The sequence below is a fragment of the Hyperolius riggenbachi genome, chromosome 1, assembly GCF_040937935.1.
Source record: "Hyperolius riggenbachi isolate aHypRig1 chromosome 1, aHypRig1.pri, whole genome shotgun sequence".
Classification (NCBI taxonomy): Eukaryota; Metazoa; Chordata; class Amphibia; order Anura; family Hyperoliidae; genus Hyperolius; species Hyperolius riggenbachi.
The window spans coordinates 129,418,461-129,434,099 of NC_090646.1; the positions used below are offsets into that span (position 1 = coordinate 129,418,461).

The following is a 15,639-nucleotide window of genomic DNA, read 5'->3' on the forward strand; positions in this document are numbered from 1 at the left end:
CATTTTTTTCACTTCAATAAAGATCTTTAACTACATTTGAGCGGTGCCGGTCCTTCCTTTTTGCATATAAGTATTCTATAATCAGCCAGCCAGGAGCAGAATTTACAAGCGCTGAATATGAATAACCTTTGAGTAATATCTCACACATGAAGGTGCAGAGCTCACTGATAACCTTGGCCTGCAGAAATATTGTACAATATAAAGCAATCTGCCATTTTCTCTGCACAGGCTTTAATCTGATCAGAGGAATGTCAATACGTGACTGACCAGAAACTCAATTCTGGACAAATACCACACAGACAGCGAGACTTCCATCTCATGCTTTATCAGGGAAATCATCTCTGTGACCTTTAGAGCAGCTTCCATTATTAGCTATATCACATCTGAAATGCAAATGAAAGCACGATGCACATAAGGAAAGTCTTGGCGTTCATCATAACCTTTTCAGTGATGGAGATACAAAGTGCCAGGCGTTCCACCACTGCCATAAATAAGGTCAGGGCGCTATTTCACATTCAGGAAAGCTTCAAAGAAACATGAAAAATCAATGTTGCTTTTTAGATGAGATGTGAGCAATGTTGGCTGCTGCATTAATCCTTCATACGCTCTCTTATGTTTGCTTCTGCATGGCACTAATACAATCAGCAACACAAATAAGTAAATATTATTATTTAGTCTTTATATAGATATCTTCTGCAGTCTAGTGTATGTATTGTGTAGTGTATAGTCTTAAAGAGAGTCTGAAGCGAGACAATCTGGCTTCAGACCTCATAAATAGCAGGGGCATGTGTGCCCCTGCTAAACCGCCGCCATCCCGCGGCTTAACGGGGGTCCCTGATCCCACAAATCCCCTCGGTACAGCCGGGGAGCGCTTCCTGGTTGGGGCAGGGCTAACCGCCGCAGCCCTGCCCCACGCACGGCTGTCAGCGCGTATCTCCGCCTCTCCCCCACCCCTCTCAGTCTTCCTGTAAGGCTCAGGCACAGACCATACTGGGCCTGCGAAGTACGCTCCTGGTGACATCAGCTGGAGCGAGGACACGGCAATGCAGGCGCAGTGGTTTTCAGACTTTAAAGTCTGAAATTCCAGAAGTGAACTGGAGGCGGTGCCGGAGCATCGGTGAGTGGCTGCGCAGGCACAGGACTTCTGCGGGGGACCATTAGAAGCCCCAGGTAAGTTCAACTCATTTTCCCCCCGACTCCCCTACAGTATCCCTTTAAATACTCTTTCTCATAATTGGATTCACCTGTGTATGTAGGCCAGGGGTCAATGAGCTTACCAAGCTAATTTGAGTTCAAATAATTAGTTCTAAAGGTTTTGGAATCAATAAAATGACAACAGTGCCCAAATGTATGCACCTGCCTAATTTTATTTAAACAATTATTGCACACTTTCTGTAAATCAAAAAACGTAATTTCACTTCTGAAATATCACTGTGTGTGTCTCCTATATTATATATTTAACTGGCATTTTTTATCGTAACAACCAACAATTTATACAGGAAAATTATGACAATTAACAACGTTGCCCAAACGTTCGCCTCCCACTGTACCTAACAAAAAAAAATCTGATAAAATTAAAGAAGGTCCTATTAACAATTGAACAGGCAAGGGCCCTTCTTTATATAATCAAGCAGCTGGGAGGGAGAACTGGGTGAATTGGTTAAGCAGTAAGAAGCAGTATGTGACTAATGGCTGTATAGCCTTGTGCTGTATGGAGAAGCTGAGATCACAGGGACAGGTGGTACTGAATGGTGGCGCAGTGTGCGACTGACAGTGTGCACGTCACTAGCCTGCCAGCACCAGAGATCAATCCTATTGGCCACGAAAGCCTAAGCCTACACGAACTCCTGCACAGCACAACAAGGAAAGCAATTTAAACAATGGATTTTAAAGGGTGCCCACCCACCCTGTTGCTGAAAGGCCAGAGTCTGGACTTCACAATCATGCAGGCTTCCCTGCGATGGCGGGTGTGAGGACAATAGCTATGCCACTGCCTGTGGGCCATGTCAGCTGTTTCCACATTCCCCCAACCCCTGAAAACATTGCAGTAGCTTGTTAATGTGTATTATTCCCTCACATGCTGGAGTGCCAAACCAGGGTGTGGGTAAACTGTATAGACTGGCAATGAGAGCTGACCTGATAGTTGAGAAGGTAGATGCAGACATAGGCCACCTGAATGAGGCTGTCTGTGGACCATGTCACAACACTCAAGTGGACATAAACAGCACTTTTAGTCTCTTGCAAATATTGGTTTTATGTCTCTGAAACGACTGAGGCATTTCATTGCAGTGATGGTTTGAAGATCAATAGTGCCTCCTACAGAATAAAGACGACCTGCAGCTCCTACACTGTGTTCTCTACTAGATTATTAAAATATATGCTCTTCTTTGCTTCTGCCTTCAGCCCTTTTTACATCCAGAATACGCATAAGATGTCACATAATGTGACCTGGGTACCATTTCCCTGAAGACACCAAGAGCTACTGCTAAAAGTCCATGTCCCCTCTCCTTTTTGTGTTCTCTTACCTCTGTGGCACACTGAGGGGCACTTGTGATTTCTGCATCCCAAGGTACGTCCACATTGCTGGTCACAGGGTGGACAGTTCCCAGTACAACACTAGGCAGAAGATACAAATATTTAGTTACATTTAGTCTCACTCACAAAACCCAAACACTAGCAGTAGCATATTATCCTGTTGGCCATTAGTTAAATCTAAAAAGTGTTGAACCAGTAGAATACCATTTATATGTTAAATTTAAAAGGTTAAAAGAGTAAACTTTCATTCCATAGGCCTTCTTCAGACTCGAATTACACACTAGATGACACTTGGCTAAAGAGGAGATTGAGAAATGTCTTGACTGAGAATGTTGCGTGTATTGGTGCCCCTGTTGTCGCATAAAGATAAAGGCCTTGATTCATAAAGCATTACGGCATACGGTAATGCAGAAAACAGCTGACTTTACCAAGCACTTAGGAAAATGTCAATTCATAAAAGCTATTACTGCATGAAAAGCTGAAATTACCGTGCAGTGAGGTAAATTACAGACTTGTGCGGTAAATACCTCAACAAATATCAGTAAATGTCAATTCATAAAAAACGACATCGGGTAAAGCTTTGACATTTTACTGGCACCTCTGGTGTGGAAAATTGAGAGTGCGAGCCTGTGGGAAGACAGTTGTGACTCACACAAGCAGAGAGGGATAATCTATGATTGACAGGAGCAGAAGCCAATAGAAACAGCCCGTCTCCTGCAAGTCCCGTTTATCGAATCTTGATTCTCGGGAGGTTCCATCTTTTCTACCCCCCAGGCGAGCAGAAAAATCGGAACAAAAGAGGCTTCCTCTGCGGCCGTTTAACCCCTTAGGTTCCTTTTGGAAGATGCGGAGGAGCTAGTGGGGAAATTACCCCAGCATGACATCTGAAATGTCTCCTGAAAGTTCCTGGAAGCTGTGGCAATTAAATAAAATGTTAAGAAAGACTAATAGATTCAGAGCGAGCAGAGGCAGCACAACAAACATGTACATCTAAAGATGTCGGGATGCCTCTTACTAATGTAATGCCTTCACTGCTGGGAACCGCTTGCCTCAACAGAGACACTCTTCTGCTGTTACCGAACAGGTTTCTTGCCAATGGGCTTTGGTAAATTACTGAACTTCTTTCGCCCCTGAGTACATTTTTAAGAATTTGCACACAAAAGTCTAAAATACAAAAATGTGGTATTTTAACGTCCTGATTTTTTTTTAAGCACACGGCTTTTTATAAACAGAGGCCAAATTGTGTTGGATCTTTAGCAACAGCAGAGCCCAACCAAGGACTTTGGGATCCCTGCTCCCCACCTCGCCTGCCTCCATTGTCCACTGCAACATTCCCCCCACTTCCACTTCATAACAGCATCCACTGTTGGCTTATAGGCCAGCAATGGGTATGTACAGCACTTGGCCCCAAACTGTCACCCAATGTATCGAGTCTCAATAATAAACTCCTGTAAAGCATAACTTGCATCCAATATCTTTATGTAAATATTTAATTATAGCTTTTCATGGGACAACACTGAAGATATGACACTTTGATAAAATGCACAGCTTGTATAACAGTGTAAATTTGCTTTCCCATCAAAATAACAACACACAGCACGTAATGGCTAAACTGCTGGCAACAAAAGTGAAGAACTCTCTGAGGATCCTAAAAACAAATAATTTCTTTACATAAAGATGACCTAGGCTTTAAAAACACTGCCAACAGCCTGAAACTGTACTGCAGTACAGTGGCCAAGCCCATGCTTACGTCAGCAAATGCAGAGCGGCAACAGCGAAGCGTTATACATTACCTGCTTCCAGAGAGGGGAAAGATCCTCCTCACTCCTCTTCTGTGCAGCTGCAGGCCTGGCAGCCAATCACCATGCAGCCACACTGCCTGTCACATGATTGAGTCACATGGTGTTTGACTGCACAGCGCAGAGCTACACTGAAGAGGGGAGTGAAAAGCACCTGTCCTATCACTGGAAGCAGGTAATGTATAACCCTTTACTGCCGCCACTGCGAATTTTCTCTGCATCTTTTCTGGGGAACCTGGTAGGTGGTAGTTACTCCCATGTTGAGGTATATTCACTAAACTGCGGTAATCAGAATAACATGCGTAAAGTCTTACTGTACGATGAGTAGAACAGAATGCAATACATTATATTAAATGCATTACTCTCTACTTATGCACAAGACTTTACTCACGTTATATTAATTACAGCAGTTTAGTGAATACATCCCACTGTCTCTTCTGTAATGCTGGGTTTCGAAGATCTGTAGTCTACTATCTAGTGTCTTCCTATATAAGTAAAGCATTGAAGCCAAGTAAATTGGACTGCAGTGGTAACCAGAGTCAGCATCACTTATTTTTCCAAGCGCGACTGGGTCATGCCCAGAATTGGATTGGCACATACAAAGCCCAGCACATCATATGATATTTACAATATACAATGCAAGACAATAAGACAATACAGTACTAATAACCGACCGTGGAGACTAACACACCAAAGAGGTGACACAGTAAGGTGCAGAGCAGTTGCAGTATCCTGTGCCTTGCAGTCCTGGTGGCAATAACCCCCAAACCTCCGGTCTAATGGGAGACAACTAAAGTAGCGGTGGCCTGGGTGAGTGGGATCATTTACAATCATCAGCACTCTAGAGCCCAGTCTAGTGTTGAAGAGGAGGTCAAATGGGGGGAGGGGGTTCCCGATGATTCTTTTGGCTGATCTGATAACCCTCTTAAGTTTATGTCTATCACTGGCAGAGAAGCCAGTGTACCAGACCAGGAGGGACGAGCAGAGGACAGATTCGGTGGTGGCAGAGTAGAATCTTGTCAGAACCTCTTGAACCATGCCGAACTGGAGCTAGTGTTGGCCTTCCAGCTCACTTCATTGGAGATGGTAGTGGCCAAGAGGCAGACACTGGGTACTCTTGGCACCTCAGTACTGTCAATGTGGATTGGAGAAGGTGTGAGGGTATTCTTCCTGTAGTCTATGATCTTCTCAGCCGTTTTGGCTGTATTGAGGACCAATCTGTTCTCCCTGCACCAGTGACATATCCTGTCAACCTGCTGGCAGTAGGCCTGCTCAACGTTTTTGGTGACAAAGCCAACAACGGTGGGGTCATCAGCAAATTTAATGACCTTGACAGAGTCTGCTGTGGATGTGCAGGTGTTCGTGTAAAGGGAAAACAGCATTGGAGACAGGACACAGCCATGTGGTGCGTCCGTGTTGGTAGACCTTGGTTTCAAGGATAGGTCTCCCATCTTGAGGAATTTTGGGACCCGATTGTTAGGAAGTCCAAAATCCAGTGGCGTAGAGTCGGGTGGACTCCCAGATCCTCCTGAAGTAGGCGTGGGCAGATGGTATTGAAAGCTGAACTGGGGTCCAAGAGGAGGATTCAGACATACGAGTTCAATCTGTCCAAGTGTTCTCTGATGAGCTCCAGGCAGATATTTATGGGTGAAGAGCTTCAGGATGGAAAGGGCCACTCTTTCAAGGTTCTTCACGATAATGGATGTTAGAGCCACAGGCCTGAAATTATTGAGGTTGGAGACTCCCTGCTTTTTGGGGACAGGGATGATGGTGGACCTCTTGAAGCATACAGGGACTCTTCCCTCCTGAAGTGACTGGTTGTAGATGGCTGTGAGGATGGGAGCAAGTTGCCATGAACAGATCTTCAGACAGATCAGTTCTGTCGCCGATCTGTTTGACACATTTGAACCATGAAATAAGTATTTTGTCCAGCACCATAGTTTATATTCAGGCATCATCCTGATTACCGTTCGAATTTGCAAACCTGAACTTAAAATAAACTGATGAGATAAACAAGTGCATCGCCAACTCCTCCTTGTACATTAAATAAAGGATTTTCCTGGAATCACATGGTCTTATTTTGTATTTAAAAGCTTTTAAAAAAAAGTTTTGTCTCAGCTAAATGATGTTTTACAACCCACAAGTCTGTAATGAATTATTAGAGCTTGTTCACAAAACTCTTGCTAATGTTATCCTATGTGTGTGTTCTCAATGAAGCGATGTGATTTTGTAAAAATCCCCCATAGCATTGCATTAGCATGAACTTTTCAAATCTCTAGCGCTTAAAGAGTTCTTGAAGTGTGAATCAGCCCTTACTGAGAATAAAGTAAACTATCGACCATATGATTCGATCATTTTATCAGATTCGGGGAGAATAGTTTATATTAGATTCTGCTAGATTGATAGAAATTGGCCAATTTCTCACAGTGAAAAAAATTAACACAGCCAAGTTCTTTGTAGGCTTGGCACTGTACATACACGTTTATCTCATTATTATTATTTATTAGATTTATATAGCGCCAACATATTACGCAGCGCTGTACAATAAATAGGGTTACAGACAATGATAACAGGGGTGACAGAACAATACAGGTAATAGACAATGGGCTTGATTTACTAAGAGGTGCTAACCTACTTAGCACGTCTAAAGTCTTAAGGCGCGCTAACCAGGGTGCTAAGTAGGTTAGCACCGGATTTCTCAATCAGATCGCGCGCAAAGTTTTGCGCGCGCTAAGTCCCATAGGCTTTAATGGGCACTTCGCGCGGAGCGCTCTGTGCAGTGCGCGCGCAAAACTTTGCGCGCGGTACTTTGCGCACGATCACTACTTCTCACATTTCAACTGAGTTTAGACGTGCTAAGGGCCAGTGCTAAAGTTAGCACCGTTTTGTAAATCAAGCCCAATAGATACAACAATACAGGTAATAGCAAAAAGATACACAACACAATGCAGACAGTAGTACAATGCCAGATCATAAACTGGAGTGGTAGTGGTAAAAATTACAAGTTCCAAATTCTGGGTAAAGTGCCCACAGTCAAGTATGATACACAAGGGGAGAGGGCCCTGCCAAAGGCTTACAATCTAGAGGGAGGGGTTGGTGACACAAAAGGAGGGGGTGCAGCTAGAAATTATTGGCAGATCTCATGTCACATGTCAGTTAAAGCAAACATGTGAGGTTTGCTATGAGCACATTAAAATACTTATCTCGGGAGGGGGAAACCTCTGGATCCTGAAAAGGCTTCACCTGTCCTCCTCCAGCGGCTCGATCAAGCACCGAGACCCCCGAGGTGCAGCCGTACCGCTCAGGCGGAAAATGCTGAGTATGATTGGGTCTGTGCAGTAGCATGAACCCGGTTGGAATCATCTTTTCTGAAGAAAGCCAAGTGGGTCCATTCTAGTGCGCATGCACAAACTGTTGACAAGCTCTGACACGTTATCCTTTGGTTGTTTCAGCACTAGAATAGACTAAGGAAAGGAGGATTGGGGAAGCTTCTCCATGATCTAGAGGTATTTCCCTTCCTGAGATGAGTGCACCATAGGGGCACTTTTTTTTTCCCTACAGGTACACTTTAAAGAGGAACTCCAGTGAAAACAATGTAATAAAAAAGTGCTTCATTTTTACAATAATTATGTATAAATAAATGATTTAGTCAGTGTTTCCCATTGTAAAATCTTTTAAATCCCTGAGCTACTGATTGGGATAAAGTTCAATTCTTGGTCGGAGTTTCTCTTTAAGGTACCCTTTAAAGCAAAATGGATTCATTCTGAGTAAAAAAAAATATATTAGACTTGTTTTCATATCTGCACCACTGAGTAAGACTGTCCTTCAATTCCTTCACCAAGACAGGAAGTTTTAAGAAAGCTACACAAAGAGTGGGGCAAGTGACACCAGATGGAGCCCTGCTGAGGACTTTCTTCCCCTCTCTTGTTCCTAGTCACGTGCACCAAATTTTGGAATTCACTTGACTTTCTATCCCAGTGACAAGCACCAGAGATAAAAAAATGGTGTGAAATGTCATTACAGAGAGAAAAATGAACGTTCCGAATCCTTCCTCACTGAACGCAACATGTAGGAAAAACATGTTTTACCTCAAATACCACTATAAAGGAAACCTAAAATCAATATGTTTCGCATTTATAAGACAAAAACATAGTAAATTACCCTCAACTTGGTTAAGCATACTGCATTACACAATGCTACTCATGTACTGTCTCGGACAAATTTATAACTAGACATGTCTGAATCTATTTTAATTAAATAAAACAGGCTCTCACTTTAGATACCTTTATAGATTGGCTGCATTTTGGATACAGCAATAAAGGCTTGAGGGTAAGATGTGCATTATCAATCAAGTCTGAGGAATTTCATGTCTGGTCCAGAAGAAGATAATGAAAAACTATAAAACTTTGAGATATTCTCATCTCGCAACTATTTTTAGTCATAGGTTAGAGGCAACAGCAACTCTTCACATAATAGGGTGATCCATTATTGACAATATTAACAGTATACCCTAACGTAAAGGCAAGCCTAATGATGTTGATCCAGGGATCTGATCTGATTGCCATCTGGAGTCAGGAAGGAATTTTTCCCTTTTGGGGCTAATTGGACCATGCCTTGTGGGGGTTTTTTCGCCTTCCTTTGGATCAATAGGGGTATGTGGGGGATGGGCTGGAGTTGTACTTTGTACTGGTTGAATTCGATGGACGTATGTCTTTTTTCAACCAAAATAACTATGTAACCTGGACTCAGCCAGAGCTACAGAATATATAGTCTCTGTGCAATGGGGGTTGCCAAGTCTGAAAATAGGACTTTTTTCCGAATGCCAACATTTTATTTTGTGTTTAAAGTAAACAGAGCAGTGATTTAAAAAAAAAGAAAAGAAATGCCCTCAGCCAGTAGGACATGTGGTCTCTTCTTCACCCGACCGTTAGCTTCTGCCAGCATTTGTAATTCCCATTTGTACTTACATCCACACAAGCACGTGCCTTTGTGAGACCTATTGTCGCAGTTACCTGGTTACAATGTTTATAATAAGACATCGCGGGTGAGCTAGGGCTGGATTTCCCTGTAGGCTAGTGACTTGACTTTTTTCTAAGGAACGATGCATAAGGGTGGCGTGTTTGTTATGCCCACTTAGCGCTATGTATTAGTAGGCAGCACACATGGTGTATACCAAGTGTTTGATGACGCGGCGAGTTTCTGTGAGGAGGAGGGGCTGAGTGAGGAAGTCTTTGCCATCCTTTACACACTTGTTGGGCCGCAGTAAGTGTATGGTCACTGCGGTTTGCGGTTCTGACATCTTACTAAGCAACTGCGTTCTTGTGTAGGAGGCATACATATGTTAACCATTTCACAACTGAGGGGTTTTACCCCTGAAACACCAGCGCGATTTTTCCCTTTCAGCGCTGCTTCCATTACTGTACTGATGTACTATGATTGGTTATTGGGGACTGGAGAGTCCCCATAACCAATCATTGTACTGCAGAGCCGGGGTGTGTGCGCGCGCGCGGGTCGCGGGGGCGCGCGATCGCGGGCTGCAAGTTTGTTTACCTTGCATTGTTTTGAATGAAGACGGCATTTGTTTGAAGCCGTCTTCATTCTACTCGCAATCGGCGAGGCTAATTGGATTTAGGAACGCTTGTTCCTAACATCCAATTAGTAACCTGCTGTGCGGGCTGGCTGGAGTGTGCGCGAGAGTTCCCCGCCCACTCCCAGCCAGTAAACAAACAAGTGCGCCTTTCTCCGTCCCTGGGGGTGAAGCGGTGCGCAGAGGGACGGAGAAATTTAGCACTGGGGGGTGAAGTGGTTAATCACTTAAAAAGGAACTCCAGTGAAAATAATGTAGTAAAAAAAGTGCTTCATTTTTTACCATAATTATGTATAAATGATTTAGTCAGTGTTTGCTCATTGTAAAATCTTTCCTCTCCCAGATTCACATTCTGACATGTATTACATGGTGACATTGTTACTGTGGGCAGGTTATGTAGCTGTTTCTAGCTTTTCTGGCTGTTACAGACAGCTGTAAACAGCCATTTCCTGTCTGTGAACATTGTTACATTGTGGCAGTTTGCCCAGAGTACCACTGTATTCAGAGCTTCTTGTGGGAAAGGTTTCAGCACAAAATCAGTCATACAGCGCCCCCTGATGGTCTGTTTGTGAAAATCATATTTCTCATGTAAAAGGGGGCATCAGCTACTGATTGGGATAAAGTTCAATTCTAGGTTGGAGTTTCTCTTTAAGGAGCGTGGATACACTATGTTTTACATATTGAAGGATTAAGATCCACATCAGGTCCGCTGGACACTGCATGCTCCTGATTGGCTAGCTTCTGGCCACCTGATGGGTTCTTTGTGTAAGATCTCACTATTTAAACTGATGCTGTGGTTTAGGTAACTGTGGATGTTATGCTTTGTGGCTTGAAAAAGAGCAGATAGCCCGAAACAGTGGAGCGGTCGCTGTATGGCTAGAAAAATCATGCCGTTTTAACCTTTTTACCAAATAAAGTTTTTACCAAATTAAATACTAGAGACTAAATACTAAAGACGGCGCTGACTCGTTTTGGATTCTACATTGAAGACATCTGAGTGTGCACAGATGGTTGGAGTCATAGCATGTCACTGAAGTAATCCTTTCATTGGTGCTGGCTACATAATGAATGCCTGTGTGGGACCCCCACTGGAACTAAGAAAAGTTGGCAGAAGCTGACAGATGGGTGAAGAAGAGGACGCATGTCATATAGGCCAGGGCAAGAGGAGCAGCAACACGTAGGTAAGTAATGGTTCTTAGTCCAACCCCCAACTGCACAAACTATTAACAACATCCAGAGCAAATAAAAGGTTTTGCGGTCTTCATACTATTTTTATGCTCTTCTTAAGGTCATGTGAAGTGTTTAGCATGGTTCAGGGGCAAACGCAGGATTTTTAAGGGGGGGATTCCTGAAAGGTCCAGAAGCACTTATGTCCCCGAGTGCTTCCGAATACAGGTGGCTCCATACTGCCCATGCACAAAAGTGCGCAGGAGTATTACTGAGCTGCTTATCTTTGGAAGTACTCAAGGACACAAGTGTTTCTGAGGGCTTCTGGTAGCAGCAAATTTGAACGGGGTACAGCGCTGGAACAACTCCCCGAGAGAGGAACGGGAGATTTAGTTTGGACAATTCAGTGGAATATGCCACATAGTGTCACATAGCGCAAGCGATACCCATATGATGCAGGGATATATGCATCTGCGGAAGATGGCGGCGCTATATAAATACTAAATAATAATATTTTGCCTCACCAGGATTGCACTTTTATTTAGCTTTCCTGTATGACAAGAAGACACAGCCAGCTCTAGGGGAAGAGGGAAACAAAGGTGAATGAAGGAAGCTGGTGCACACCAAGAGTGCTTCTGAGCGTTTTTCAAATCAACAGTGATTTGAAAGGCGCTTGGCTAATGTTACCCTATGAGGGTGTTCCCACAGCAGCGTTGTGACTTTTTCAAAATCGCAGGTATACTGCATGTAGCATGTTTTTGAGCGATTTATTCAAAAATCGCTGTGAAAATCGCTTCACAAAATCACACTCACAAATAGCTAGCCATTGCTATTGTCATTTTGGCGTTGCACTAGCCCAGAGAGAGGAGAAGTGGAGAAATTGAGAATAGCCTGAGATGGAGCAGAGAACTTATCTGTATTGCAGTCCCACATCAGACAGGTTACTTGCCTGTAATCGGACTCCTGTCCCTGTCAGTCTCTCACACAAGTCAGAAAGAAGCCCTCCTGGAGTCTAGGGACTGGCAAAAACTTTTCAACTTGTTTAACACCTTATCCACACATGCAGTCATTATAACAATAGGGAGAGACCAGACAGATGTTTGCCCACGGACCCTGAGTCCAGGCAAGCTCTGCATCATGCTGTGCATATTTACCAGCTTGCCTGCCCTCTAATTGCATCATGTCTGACACTTCTGTGCTGTGGAGAGTGGGGGACTCGAGAATCAACATTCTCTCACTGCAGGCTGCATCTACTTGTGGGGATCTGGGGGAAGCTCAGCTGCCTCTCTTTCTATTAGCTGGAGGGAGGCACCAGAAGTAAGAAGGGAGGGAAAATGAGGCTGTTTATATTTTATTTTATGCGGGCTTCCCTGGCTGAATACACAGCTCAGTGCGGGGGGGGGGGGGGGTGGTTCAAGACACCCGGAATAGCCCCCTCTGTTTGCCAGTGATGGTTGGATATTTTTTATACATTCTGTTTTACTGCCTTTCCCCCTTTTCACATTGTTTTGCTGTGCTGAATTTATTAACTGGACTTGACTCCGGTATGATCACTATGTTTCTTTTTCTGTTATGTTGAAAAAAAATGAAAAAGAAAACGAAAACAGGTTTAATGTTATTGCCTCACCTTAATGACACAGTATTTTAGTGTTTTCCAGAGCCAATTCCCTATTCTCTACACTCAAAAGTAATTCTCTAAGAAAGATTAATGTCTCATAATTATCAGTAAGAGTTATGCTATAGTCTTAATTGGTCAACTGGAGGGAAACATTTGCATTCCTGAATTCTTAACCTATACAGTGAGGCAGGGAAAAATGGAACACACCCTATATATCTATGCAGGAATGACACTGTACATACACTTGTTTATCTCATGACACATGTCAGTTCAGGCTCCCTTAACCACTTAAGGACCAGCCTATGCTGGCCCGATCTGTGCTGCGTGGGCTCTCCAGCCCACCGCACAGATTGCTTTGAAGCCAGGGCGACCAGACTTCCCCCCTTTTTTCCCCACTAGGGGGATGTCCTGCCGGGGGGATCTGATCGCCGCCGGCCACCTGCGTTTTGCGGGGGGGGGGGCTCCTCAAAGCCCCCCTCCGCAGCCATTTCCGCCCTCTGCCTCCTTACCTCCCTCCCTCTCTCCGTAATGCGCAGGACGGAGTTCCGTCCTGCGCATTGAAGGATAGGCTTCCGCCTATCAGATGCCGGCGATCCCCGGCCAATCAGAGGCCGGGGATCGACGATCTGCCTTACGGCGCTGCTGCGCAGCAGCGCCGTATGATGTAAACAGCGGGGATTTCTTCCCCGCGTGTTTACATTTTGCCGGCGAGCCGCGATCGGCGGCTCTCCGGCTGTTCACGGAGACACCCTCCGTGAACTGACATGGAAAGGGCGGCCGTTTCCATGGTAACCCACTTAAGACCTGCTGACGCCTATGGGCGTTAGCTGGTCGTTAAGTGGTTTTAAAGAAAGACATCTAGAATTTAAGTTCACTTCAAAAGTGTAACTCAAGTCACAGGAATGGTAACTAGGCAAAAATCTAAATGTCAAAATGGTATGGGAAGCATAATAAAAGCACACTACAATGGGGGAAGAGGGGGTAACATAAAAAGTTAGCCAAGGTGGATTTGAGTAAAGTAACAAAAAGCATTAAAAGAGGGAGGCAGTACAATGAATGGTATTGTAGTAAGGGGTAGTATAATAAAGAGCACTATAATTGGTGAAGCTATAATAAGAAATACTAAAGCAGGCTACTATAACAGGGAATAGGGGCTAAACAAGAAAACTGTTATAGTTTTAAAAAAGGGGGTAGCCACACCCACTTTAAACAATCATGCCTTCTCCAAAATAAATCACTGCTCCGCCTACTAATGTTGGGGTTCCCTGAGATCAGAAAATGCGATCGCTGGGAACCATCCATGGTACAAATGTAGGAAAGAACAGCCAATTATATTTAACTTATACACTTAGGCCTTGTTCACATTATAAATCGACAGCGCTAACGTAAGCACTGAGCGATTTATAAGGCTATTTTTCAAGCACTTTTCCAAGCAATTTCTGAGCGATTTTCGCTTAGAAAAGCACTTTTATAAGCACTTCCTAAAGCGCTTTTGTGCAGCGATGATTTTTTCACTTTCTGGCATCAGTCAGGAAGTGAACGCTTTGTATTTATTAATTTCCGGGTCAATGTATTTATTCATGAAAGCGCTCAGGAAATCGAATTCAAAGTGACTTTTCAAGAGCTTTGCCATTTCCCTATACTTTCTATTGAATTGCAAATGCTCAGAAAATGTTATAGGAGCTGCATTTGCGATAGGATAGAAAGCTCATCGCATATGTGAGAACACTCACATAAGCGACCATTGCACTAGTGCTTTTATGGCAATATTTAAAATCACCAGCGCTAGTGTGAAATTGCTCTTAGTGTGAACAAGCCCTTAGGCTAGGTTCACACTGCGCCAGACAACGGACCATTTGACGCAATTGACAAATGGACATGTTGACGGACCCAATTTGAACTAGAGGATCATTCACCCATGTCCAATGTGTCTGTGTCCTTTGCAGTAGCGAGAATATAAATCCAAATGCTGCATGACTTTTGACAGAAAACATAAGAAATGGTTGGAGCTAGGGTTTATGGGAAAAAAATATCTGTAGTCAACACATCAAATAGCACATAATATAACATTAGTTTCTGGCACATCAAGCATGCCGCCATGTAATGATCTGTAAACAAACCTAAACCTACAGAAGTAGATGGTAATGGAGATATGGAAAACCTTTCAGAATATGCTGTGCAGTTGGTTTACAAATAATGAAAAAGAAAAAAGAAGAACATAGTAGCCAGATGCACAGGAAAACATCTTGAAAGTCATTAAAGCGCCGGCTGTTCTATGGCTTTATTAGAAAGGAATTATTTGAAAATGATGTGCGACTTCTACAAACAGTGTTCAAGGCTCTCAGCGAGTGGTAAATGGATACTGATGTGAGTACTTTTCAATGTGTATCATTAGATGAGAGATTGAGGAACATGGGAAGCAATGTGCTGTTATTAGAGCTCTTGGCTTCCATTTGGCTTATGTAATAAGAGTCTACCGTTTCAAACTCATCAATCCTGGGCATCTGTGACCATGTAATGATTAATACAGCACAACAGACTTCAGGTAAAACATATGTGGTGCAGAAAAACCCATAACACAAGTTTATACAGAACTTGGTGAAACGAGGGCAAAACAAACACTCTAATATCTTACTTGCCGACTTTGGTTTACCAGGCAGTGATGATGGCCATCAAGGCTGGATACCATGGAAACAAATTATATTCTATATACAGCATGGAGAAAAAAATTGTAACATTCATCCAGGCACAAATCTAAGTGCCAACTTAGTTAATGGAGTATCCAAATTTTACTTTTTTTGTGTGAAAATTCAGCGAAAAAAGGTTTGAAAGGTTTGGTCACGTAGCGTTAAGCAGTTGAGCTAAAAGTTAAAGGGAACCTGAAGGCTATGGAGGCTGACATATTTATATCATTTTAAGCCATACCAGTTGCC

General features: G+C 43.4%; 1 protein-coding gene across 2 annotated transcripts in view; it reads right to left on the bottom strand.

Moving 5' to 3' along the window:
- NFXL1 (nuclear transcription factor, X-box binding like 1) overlaps window positions 1-15,639 on the bottom strand; it is a 123,113-nt gene that overhangs the window by 57,391 nt on the left and 50,083 nt on the right. For both annotated transcript variants that reach the window (XM_068278535.1, XM_068278534.1), the window contains one exon: window positions 2,526-2,616. In XM_068278535.1, coding sequence (XP_068134636.1) covers window positions 2,526-2,616 — 91 coding nt within the window. The remainder of the gene's footprint in view (window positions 1-2,525; window positions 2,617-15,639) is intronic.